The 12410-nt window shown below is 45.1% G+C and overlaps 1 protein-coding gene across 1 annotated transcript in view; it reads left to right on the top strand.

The window, feature by feature from the left end:
- The first annotated feature begins 964 nt into the window (after positions 1 to 964).
- slc4a5a (solute carrier family 4 member 5a) overlaps positions 965 to 12410 on the top strand; it is a 43841-nt gene continuing 32395 nt past the window's right edge. The window contains exons 1-4 of the mRNA XM_080467156.1: positions 965 to 1120; positions 5511 to 5569; positions 8337 to 8555; positions 10539 to 10668. Of these exons, the coding sequence (XP_080323282.1) occupies positions 5512 to 5569; positions 8337 to 8555; positions 10539 to 10668 (407 nt within the window). The 5' untranslated portion in view covers positions 965 to 1120; position 5511. The remainder of the gene's footprint in view (positions 1121 to 5510; positions 5570 to 8336; positions 8556 to 10538; positions 10669 to 12410) is intronic.

Raw genomic sequence — 12410 nt, 5'->3', positions numbered from 1 at the left:
TTGTTCCTCCAGATGGTTCCTCCATGTTGTTCCACCAAGTGCTTCCACCAGGTGGTTCCTCCAGGTGCTTCCTCCAGGTGCTTCCTCCATGTTGTTCCTCCAGATGGTTCCTCCAGATGGTTCCTCCAGGTGCTTCCTCCAGGTGCTTCCTCCGTGTTGTTCCTCTAGATGGTTCCTCCAGGTGCTTCCTCCAGGTGCTTCCTCCAGGTTGTTCCTCCAGGTGGTTCCTCCATGTTGTTTCTCCAGGTTGTTCCTCCAGGTTGTTCCTCCAGATGGTTCCTCCAGGTGGTTCCACCAGGTTGTTCCTCCAGGTTGTTCCTCCTGGTTGTTCCTCCAGGTTGTTCCTCCAGGTTGTTCCTCCAGGTTGTTCCTGCACTGCTCCGGACTGTTGTTCAGTTTTAGGTCAGAATCTCAGTTGTGTTTGTTAATTGTGTCCAGTGCAGGTTAGTATTTTTGTATTTAAATGTCTCCTCGGGCCATATATTTGTAGTTTTCCTCATGTCCACTAGTTGGCAGCATTAAGTCTTTCTGTTCCCCTGGAGGATAAGTCGTCTTCCTGAAGACGTGCATTCTGTCAGTTTAAAAAAGTAAAACCTGATTCAGCATTTTTCCCCGTCTGAGCAAATGCAAAACTTGTGTTTTATCAAATGAAGATGTTTCGCAGACCAGGCCTGGATTCAAAGGAGTATAATTTTAAAACCATCAACCCTTTCTGAACGAGGCTGAAACGTGACGGCGATGTGACCTGTGACGGATCCATTTTAACTCTATATGTTTGCATCACGTGCGCCGGAGAACTTCCTCCCCTTTATCACTTTTTCCACAACGCTATACGAATCGACCTGCTCGCCGTCGTAGATTCTCCATCTGCTGCTAAAGCCTGTTCACCAGCGGCGCTCCGCCTGCGGCGCGCCGCTCAGCCCCAGCGTGGCCTGTATTGACCTGGTCAAGAGAGCGAGAGAGCGAGAGAGAGAGAGAGAGAGAGAGAGACTAAAAGAAAGCAGCGTTCCTCTCGTCATTCAGTTTCACTCCGTTTCGGTTGAAGCTCCACTGGCATGTTTCCATTGACGCAGCGACGGCCGTTTCTCCGCTCTCTCATTCCGGCTGACAACTAATCCAGGTTCACTTCTTTTCTTCTATCTTCACCCGTTTTTTTTTTTTTTCTTCCCCCGCTCTTTTGCACGATCGATTCAGTTTCAGTTTGAGTCTTAAACCATTTTGGATTTTCTGACCTGGCATGAAGTAAATTAACACGACAGTCGGCGACGTGTGAAAGAGTCTTTGAATAACAGTTTGAAGTTTTGTGGGTCAAGTTTGAGTTTTCTTTTTTTTTTTTTTTATGTCGTCGTTCCTCATTAAGCTGTTTTCTATTTAATAATCGCCTCAGAATCACCAAACTATGTGCAATGATGGAGTGTTTCAGCCCTTTAAAAAAACCAAGATGATTTCAATATCTTGTGTGTGTTTGAGAGTATTTATTAAATGTGTGACTCTGTTGAAAGTGTTTGGTGCTGCTGATCCAGTCAGCTTTATTTCTATTTATGAGAGGTGCCAAATCCTGCAGGATGAGAGGACAGAGGTTAGAGAGCAACCGAATGAAGCATCTTATGAGACTTGATCGTGAACGGGGGGGGGGGGGGGGGGGGGGGGGGGGACATTTCTATCAACTCGCTGCACCAATTTGACCTCTGCACCTCCAGGGGTTAAGTTTGGACTCGCTGTGCCGGAGCTTCAAACCTCCCGGTGACGCTGGTCTTGTGCCGTGACTCGAGTTCGACGGACGTTAATGCTCCCGCTCTGATCGGTGCATCCGTGTGTGGGATTAGAGGGAAAGGGATGGGAGTTGTTGTCAGGATTCAGCCGCCCGGCCTGTTTCCTGATCTTTAATCACATTTTGTGTCGTGAAGCTGCACCTCCTCCACATTCCAACCTGTAAAACCTCCTGAGCAGTCGTCCCCCCCCCCCCCCCCCACCCCCCCGAGCTCCTCTGTTCCATCGATCTGTCCCCAGAGAAGCAGATGATTTCAACCAATTTCATATTTGCATTTAGGGATGTATGATATTGGATGTATGCCAATGTTTTTAGAACAAACATTGCCGATGCCGATATGATTCCACGGATGCGTCCTGGTGTCCAAATCACGTGTCCACAGATCAATTTCCTGCTTCCCATTCATTGTCTATGTGAAACGCACCGTGGCGAATGCTGGCTGCGGCGCGTTCCGGGCTGCGTGGCGGCCCGTCTGAATGAAGTTCAATCTGGAAAACTTTATGGAAACGAAGCAGTCTGACACGTCGTGAAACTTTTAGTAAAACGTCTGAAACTCGCTGCAGTGGATGCAGAACGAGGACGGGTCCGGCAGCTGCTCAGCTTCAGTGACCGAGCCGCCATGTTGGATTGGTTTGAACTACAGCAGCAGGCCAGACGCCGCCGAGACGATGCGTTCAGGTGCAGCGCGTAACTCCAAGTCGTGCGGCATGCTACATGCTAACGGACGTAGCCTGTTGTCCCTATTTACATTATCATTTCATTTGTAGCTGCACCACTTCCTCATCTGGCCTTCAGAGGAGTGTGTGTGTGTGTGTGTGTGTGTGTGTGTGTGTGTGTGTGTGTGTGTGTGTGTGTGTGTGTGTGTGTGTGTGTGTGGTTGCGAGCCCATTGATTGGCTCGTGAGGGGGCCGCCTGCAGCTCTCGCTCCATCTGTCCACTGGGTGTGAAGGACACTGATGTGACAGCGCTAATTACAGAGGCAGGAAGCCAGCGCTGCAAATATCCACAGCAGCCACTCAGGCAGGCACCACCGGGCCAAACACCCTCCACTGGGCAAACACACCCTCCAGTGGCCAAACACCCTCCAGTGGGCAAACATACCCTCCAGTGGGCAAACCTCTCCTCCACTGGGCCAAAAACACCCTCCACTTGGCAAATCTCTCCTCCACTGGGCCAAACACACCCTCCACTGGGCAAACCTCTCCTCCACTGGGCAAAACACACCCTCCACTGGGCAAATGCACCCTCCACTGGGCAAACCTCTCCTCCACTGGGCCAAACACACCCTCCACTGGGCAAACACACCCTCCACTGGGCAAACGCACCCTCCACTTGGCAAACGCACCCTCCACTGGGCCAAACACACCCTCCACTGGGCAAACCTCTCCTCCAGTGGCCAAACACTAGCAAAATGCAGCATCTACAACATTGATTTATTACAAACAATAATGATAAATAAAGATGTGGTTTTGTGAACCAGGTGAGTCGTGGAATGTGACCTAATGTTTTGCTCTCATGTGACACAGATCAGATCCAGATCAGATCCAGATCAGATCCAGATCAGATCCAGATCAGATCCAGATCAGATCCAGATCAGATCCAGATTCAGATCCAGATTCAGATCCAGATTCAGATTCAGATTCAGATCTGTGCCAATGCCATCGCCCTGTAACCAGGCTGATCGGATTTTATTAACATTGAGTCTCTAACGTCACCAAATCTGTGAGTAACAGAACTGAAATGGACACAAAAGAGCCCAAAGTGAACTGTAAGCCACCGATCAATGTTCTGGCAGACATCGGCGCAGACTGAGAACCGTGAGCTCAACACAAACTCACCTGAATCACTGCGTCTGTGTTAATGACACCAGAGTGTAGAGATTGTTCTGCCCTGTGGATGAATCCTCTTTAAAACCTCAAATCCAGCGGCATTTTAAGACCGTTCAAAAAACATGTTTTATTGTGAAATTTAAGAAATAAAGTATATATATATATATATAGTATATTATAGCCACTCTAAAACTGTGTATTTATGTTTGTATGGTGTCATTTCTTTTAACTACTTTTTGAAATTAGCACCATTTATGACCCATTTATTAAAAAATAACGTCCAGATGTTTACACAAGGAGAAAAAGAAAACTTTTTAATGAGTCGATAATAAAGTTGAGACTAACTGATATGAAGTAAAATGGGTCGTTACTAATGTAAGTTATAGGTAAGACTTTAAAGAGTCACATGAAATAAGGTGAAGTAAGAAAACAAACCGCACTGTGTTCTCATCAATATTGTTTCAGTTTTACGACCTGAGTGGTCGCTGCTGCTCTAATAACAAACATGGCCGTCTCCAGGGTGTCACGAGTCCCGGTCCAAAGTCCAGTTGTCTCCTTTTAAAAAAAGACAACGTCCCAACATGCTAACGTCATTGTTTTCAGTGTTTCTGCCGTTGCCGTGGAAACGGACGTCGTTTTTTTCAAAACGTTGCCATGTAAACACGGGACTTTCCTGAAACGAAAAAAACATAAAAATGACGCGTTTTGTAAACAAGAGTGCTTCACTGGATTAGCGGCAACTCACGTAGGACAATGATTACGGGATTTATTTGGTTTCAGTCCCCGGAGACTTGTTGATTTATGTTGCTTTGGACAACAAAATAAACCGGAGGGGGAAAACAACAGGCCGGCGTCTGGTTGTGCAGCGGAGCTGAGAACAGCAGAAACGGGAACGAGGACCAGAAGGACTCGTAATGACTGTAGAAATATCATCTCATCATTGTATCGGTAATTTACTTCATTCATTTCCTCAGTTAATTAAGGCGTTTAAATCAGAAGAGTTTAACATTTATTTTAAATCTCGTTTGTCTACGTGTGTATTTAAAGGGCTCAAACGTATTTAAGATACAGCACATTTTTCTTTAATTAGTAAAAAATATAAAATTCATCTATGAAAATAGTATAATATAAAAGCATTTCTGTTTAGAAATTGTACAATCTATAATTGATTTAAACATAACGAAAACGGTTTCAGGTTATAAAAGTAGACTTAGTTTTCTGTTTGGTTAATAACAAATTTTTGCGTTAGATTGGTAAAAATAATAGTTTAAAGTATACTTTAACCTGATTAAATGTGCTTACCTGAAATTGTATTTATTTGTATTTACCTTGTTTGATGGAAACTCTTGAACTTATTTGCATTGTTCTTCTTGTTCAAAGGTTTCTCACCTTTCTTGTCACTGGAAAGAATAAAGTTAATTTCTCAAAGACATGAAATGAAGTAGAATTTGCTTGTAGCCTGCAGCTCGGTTAGTAAATGATACTGTGGATGTATATAACCCCCCCCCCCCCCAGAAGCTGGAGCATGGTGGCCTTAAACTGTGCTGCTGGTGGCTTTTGGCAGTGTGAACTGGTGCCACGTGTGAGGCGTTTTGTTCTAATTATGCACATTTCTATCGACTGGGGCATCCGTTTTAATTATCTTCCCATTGATTTGCGCGGCGACGCCACATGCAGGTCAGTGAACAGCGGCTGGGGGAGGCAGATGTCAGATGTGGAGCAACAAGCCTCAGAAAGTCACGTTTGTGTCACTGAAGTCGCAGCTTTGAATTCTTCTGTATTTGATGGACACACGTGCGTTCAGGTTCAAACACAACAGGCCAACGTAAGATGCGTTTTACTGTTGCACAGACCTGAACAGTGTTTATTTTGTGAATGCTGAGGGAAAAATGTCTCTTGTTGTCCCCCAGGATGGACCATGGAGATCGAGGGGTGGGCGTCTCTCACCTTCGCTATGAGGAAGAGGAAGGTGAGTCTGTCTCTTCATGTGCGAGGCGTCTTTGATCGTTGTGAGGCCAGCGGAGGTTTGTCCTTCTCTGCCTGAAGGTCCAACTCTTCCACCACTAAGATATACGAGATCTGAATGTCAACTGATTTAATCCAAAGGATTAACTATGTGCCTGTTAATTAAGTCTATGGAATATAAGTTTATGCTTCTGGTAGTTTTCACCCTGAAATGCATTTCAAGAGGCACTGAAGCTGTTAAAAAGTGAATTTATTTATAGGTTTTGTTGACTTTAGCATTAGCTCAGGCCTCCATTATCACAGCTACATGTTTAGCAATTAGACGATATGAAACAACTGAACAGTTTCTATGATATGTAAAGTTTTTTATTTATTTATTTATTTATTTATTTATTTATTTATTTATTTATTTATTCCTGTATTATTCCTTGCATTCTGCAGTTTTTTAAACTGAAACTTTTTTCTTCTGGCCAAACAAGATTTGGATTGGTAAAACTGTGTGTACACATATCTACGTACGTCAGACGTAGGGTGATGTGGGGGGATGGAGGGCGTCATGTGGGGGGGATGGAGGGCGTCATGTGGGGGGGATGGAGGGCGTCATGTGGGAGGGATGGAGGGAGTCATGTGGGAGGGATGGAGGGCTTCATGTGGGAGGGATGGAGGGCTTCATGTGGAGGGGGATGGAGGGCTTCATGTGGGGGGGATGGAGGGCTTCATGTGGGGGGGATGGAGGGCGTCATGTGGGTGGGATGGAGGGAGTCATGTGGGGGGGATGGAGGGCGTCATGTGGGAGGGATGGAGGGAGTCATGTGGGAGGGATGGAGGGCTTCATGTGGGAGGGATGGAGGGCTTCATGTGGAGGGGGATGGAGGGCGTCATGTGGAGGGATGGAGGGCTTCTTGTGGGAGGGATGGAGGGCGTCATGTGGGGGGGATGGAGGGCGTCATGTGGGAGGGATGGAGGGATGGAAGGCGTCATGTGGGGAGGTGGAGGGCATCATGTGGGAGGGATGGAGGGATGGAGGGCGTCATGTGGAGGGATGGAGGGCGTCATGTGGGGGATGGGGGTGACGTCTCTGCTTTTTGCAGATGATGTTTCCTCCTGGCGGTGTCACACTCCGACCTCCAGCTCTCTGCTGAACGTGACGCGGCTGTGATGTGAATCATCAGCGGGATTTTGAATTTGTAGTTTCTTGACTGTTTTTCAGGCTCTTGTGTTGCTAATGAGTTCTGCAGCGAATACGTGGGTTGTTTGTGCCGCGGCCGCGGCTGCGGGGAGTTCCTTGTGCACGTTTCTGTTGCTTTATTATAAATAGCAGGTCACAAGGTCGTGTTCATCTCTCAACATCCCATATTGGTTTGCGTCTCCCAGTAGTTCAGTCGTTCCCTCTGGAGACGAGCGTGCACTTCCTTCTCCAGCAGCGTCTTAATTACCAGCAGATGATCAAATTCACATCCTTTATTTCTTTTTTCTTTAATCACAGTTTACCGAAGCCACGTGGTGTAAAACACAGATTACAAATAGATGTGATTTGGTTTCATTTGCGCCTGTCGCCAACGGAGACTGGTGCAGTTGTTAATAAGCAGACAGAAGCTGTGGAATGTAATTTATTCACTTTGTTGATGAGGTTTTATTGTTTATGAAAAGAAGAAAGGATTAATGAAAGATCTCTAGATAATCTGCCGCGGCAACTATTAAATCTGTCATTTGTACAAATATTCACTCATTGATCACCACTAAACCTCTGGTCTTATCAACGATTGGTGTTTCCCTGCAGACGTTCGTATCAGCCATAACATTAGGACCACTGACAGGCGTAGTGATTGTCTTATCTTTATGACTATTATAAGCCGGCAGGCCAAGATTTTGAGGAAAAGAAACTGGCCGAGCGTAAAGATTTGAAGTTTGAGCTGCTGCTCCGCCACACTGAGGAACCGGCTGAGGGGGTTCCCTTTGCGTTCTGCGCCGAACGCCCCCATAAAGGCTGTTGGAGGATGCCAGTAACGCATTACTCTAATATGACCACTTTTTTTTTCAGAGTAATCTAACGCATTACTAGTGACCAACCAGTAATCGGATTACTGGTTGGTAACTACTAATCTAACGCATTACTAGTTACCAACCAGTTATCAGATTACAGTTACCTATCCAAGTCACTGTGCGTTACTATTGTAGCTTCGCGCAGGACGATGGAAAGGAGCACACACACACACACACACGCACACACACACACAGCAGTCTAATCACCTGGCCCGCCCCCCCTTTCTCCACTCTCAGCCAATCACAGGCCAACTCGCTCCAATGGTGCGTTCAAGTGACACAATAAGAAAAGGAACCATCACAGCCTCATTATTGAACCTCAACATTGGATTAACGTTGCAACAATCACACAACTCCAGAGACGTTACACTATTTTGTAATCTTCATTAGTAAAACGATATATTTGTAGTAAAGGAGTAATTAGTAATCAGTAATTGGATTACTTTTCCAAGGTAACTGCGGTAACACCGATGGAGTATGAAATAGGTGTTATGGGGAGGGTAGCGAACAATTCTCCATGGTGTTCTCAAACTGCAGTGGAGGATCTGTTAGGTTCCTTGTGTTGTTTTTGATGCTTTAGAAATAAAGTTGAATTTTAGCATCTAAAGTCGAAGGCGACATCATGACCCAGCAACAGGACAACTTACATGACCTAAAATATCATATAATATATGTACCAGGTAGCACTGCACACCGAAAGAGGTCACGTTGTACACGCCTGTCCACAGACCATCAGTCCATCTACATCGGCGTCCCCGTACCCCGGGGGTACCGCCGCAAGCGCCGGAGACGGCGCTCCAGCCGCGAGGCCTCCGACGCCGACGCCGACACCGACAGACGCTACAACCACCACAGACGCCACGAGCCCAACCGCTACAGAGACGTCGACATGGAGGAGGGACTGATTGACTCAACAGAGCAGAGTCTCCAGGACATCAGCCGCACAAGTGAGTCAGCCGCAACGCAAGGTAAAGCAACAAGATTGTCACCGTGGTAACGAGCGTGTCTCGTTTTGGATCGGAACCGTCGGCACCGAGCATCTAGATGGTTATTTAAAGGGTCATATTATGCAAAATTCACTTCTAACTTTCTAAAGGTTCTCCAGCAGTACTAATCGTCCCCATACCTGGACTGACGTCCCAGAAGTGAAGACAGTCTGTCCTCTCTGTCCCTGGCTTGTTTCAGGTTTTAAAAAGTGTGTTGCTCCAACCAGCCAATCAGAAATCAAACCCTATATAGTGTCATCTGGGGTTTAGCCAATCCCAATCAAGGTAGGCCCTCCCTTTGACTCCTCCCACAATTAGGCAGCTCTGCTCTGGCACATGGCACCACGAGAGGAAGTACTTCCTCCTCTTCCCAAGATGGGCATGTGTGGGCGAAGCCAGTCCAGCTCACACAGACACAGCAGATTCTGAATGTAGCTCCTATGATCCAATATTCAAATGAGGAAAATCAAGGAGGAGCTAGAAACTTAGAATACTGAAGGTTTCTGGACCAATGAGACCAAGTGAAACTGTTGAAAAGCTGAATAATATGATCTTTAAAACAGGAAAAGGACGCCAGAGCCATAAATGATTTAGTTTTGGTTTTAAACATATTTCAGGATCCGTCAGTGGCCTTCACCTCCAACCAATAAATCCCACTCACTTCATCCTTGTGTCCATGTGGATGAATTATAAATTGATTCCCATTCCCTTCAGGCGTTCATGATATACGCCTGTACAAGCGTAAAGCCCCCAGCCCTGCCTGTCAGCGGCACAGAAGGTGTGAAAACAAGTGAAAGAATATCCGTCAAATTTACAGTTAGCAGCCGTCAATAAAGCACTTCGATAATATCGAGCGGCGGAGGATTAAAGGACTCGCCCACCGGACAGTAATTACCTGGCCCAGGGGGGCAGCGCCGTGGTCAGCTGACACGTCATTGTCCTGCTACATCCCTCATGGTCCCGTTTTAACCCACATACATTGTACAGAGCGACCCGGATGTCGGCTTCAATCATTACCACTGAACAACACGAAGCAAATACAGCAGATTATCGCCGCGTAATCAATGAAACACCGAGTGAGATCATTTATCTTTACACACATGGAATGACTGGATGAAACACTGGATAAAATAATACTTTAAAACAGACTTCCAATGTCATGTGGTGGACGGACTGGTAAAATAAAGACTTTTAGATTTAAACTTTAAAGTTTATATTAAAGAAGTTGAATAATGTACAAAAACTTTCCTTGAGAAAAATCTCCTCAAAACAATAATATTGCTCCACTTTAGGCTCCTTTTTAAACATTCCATGTGGAAATGTGCCGGTTTTGCGTTTTCATTTCAGAAAAGTTTTGCATTTAGGCGGCAACGCGTTAAAAACAACGTCCGTTTACATGGAAGCCTCAAGAATGTTGAAGAGGATGTAGTGAGCATATCAGGCCATGAGGGGGAGCTGTTGGTTGTTTTCTGTAATAGAACCGCACAAACCAGAGAGCACTATTCTGTAAATATTAACAATGGAGAGTACACGGAGCGGTTTTGAAAAGTTGCGTATTCCTCAGTTTCCATGGAGACGGAGTCAGAATCTTTTCTAAAAGTTGCGTATTTCTCCATTTCCATGGAGACAGAGTTTCAAAAAGTTGCATTTAACCCCTTTTCCTCGAAATCTGAGTTAGAGCGTTATTTTTAACCTTGGGAGTCGTTACCAAAAAGTTAGATTTTCGGCGCTGGTGTCATGTAAGCAGATTCCCAAAGCGCCGTTTTCACTTTAATACGTCACGTAAACATGGCCGACGTTGCTTTGTGGACAAACTGCCGCGTCGGCTAATATTGTAGTTGTTGTATCGATGTTTATCTGTTGCTTTAAGAACAAAAATTAAAAACATCAAATGTCCGTAATGCTTCTCAAGCTCTGCGTGAATAACAACACTGTGATCCGCAGTGTCTCCGGCTGCCGAGCGGCTTCGGTACATCCTGAACGAGGACGACGACATGCACACGCCGACGCTCTTCACGGAGATGGACACGCTGCAGCGGGAGGGAGACGAGCTGGAGTGGAAGGAGTCCGCCAGGTGCAGCAGCACGCTCACATTCACACACACACTCACATTCACACACACACTCACATTCACACACACATTCACATTCACACACACGCTCACATTCACACACACACTCACATTCACACACACATTCACATTCACACACACGCTCACATTCACACACACACTCACATTCACACACACATTCACACACACACTCACACACGCTCACATTCACACACACATTCACATTCACACACACACTCACACACGCTCACATTCACACACACGCTCACATTCACACACACATTCACACACACATTCACACACACGCTCACATTCACACACACATTCACATTCACACACACATTCACATTCACACACACATTCACACACACGCTCACATTCACACACACATTCACATTCACACACACATTCACATTCACACATACATTCACACACACGCTCACATTCACACACACATTCACATTCACACACACGCTCACATTCACACACACATTCACGTTCACATTCACACACACGCTCACATTCACACACACATTCACATTCACACACACGCTCACATACACATTCACACACACGCTCACATTCACACACACATTCACATTCACACACACGCTCACATTCACATTCACACACACATTCACGTTCACATTCACACTCACATTCACATTCACACACACATTCACATTCACACACACATTCACACACACGCTCACATTCACACACACATTCACATTCACACACACATTCACACACACGCTCACATTCACACACACGCTCACATTCACACACACGCTCACATTCACACACACATTCACGTTCACATTCACACACACATTCACACACACGCTCACATTCACACACACATTCGCATTCACACTCACATTCACATTCACATTCACACACACATTCACATTCACACACACATTCACATTCACATTCACATTCACATTCACATTCACATTCACATTCACACAGACAGATCTGGGCAAAACAAATTACTTCACTACGACGTTTCCCGGCTTCCCGAAGGATTCCCCCTCAAACTCCATCATTTCGCCCCCGTAAGCAGAGATCCCAGTGAAGACAGAACATTTTGGTGGCCGACCTTTTGACTCCCTGACCGCCGGCGAGGCCAGAATTACCGGGCAAGGCCAGTGAAGCTGTTTGTCATGAAGGAGCAGGCGTATGTGATCAGCTCCAGCCTGCTGTGCCTCAAACGGCTGCTCCATCAAAGGTTGATTGCCGCTAAACAAGGAACATTTTTCCAGCTTCGTCGCCGCTCCTTCTCTCCAAAGTGTCCAGAAATGGATTTTACTGAAGAGCTTGGATAAAGTTTCATTTTTTATTTTATATCAAACATCAAGTCCACAGAGCACACTGGATAATCTCACCATATCACCATAAATAATACATCATTTTCTTTAGCTTCCACTTATTTCATATTCAATTCATTTGAACATGTTAGAACTATCATAATAAGAGAAATTATCTAATGAAAAGGTATCTATAAATAATATATTTGTTAATATATCTATCTATCTATCTATCTATCTATCTATCTATCTATCTATCTATCTATATCTATATCTATATCTATATCTATATCTATATATAGATATATATTTATATATCTATATATAGATATATATTTCTATATCTATATCTATATATCTATCTATCTATCTATGTCTATATATATCTATATCTATCTATCTATCTATCTATCTATCTATCTATCTATCTAT

The sequence above is a fragment of the Lipophrys pholis genome (genome assembly GCF_963383615.2).
Source record: "Lipophrys pholis genome assembly, chromosome: 7".
Classification (NCBI taxonomy): domain Eukaryota; kingdom Metazoa; phylum Chordata; class Actinopteri; order Blenniiformes; family Blenniidae; genus Lipophrys; species Lipophrys pholis.
Note: the sequence above shows the minus strand (reverse complement) of the source record. Positions and strands in the feature narration are given on the sequence as shown.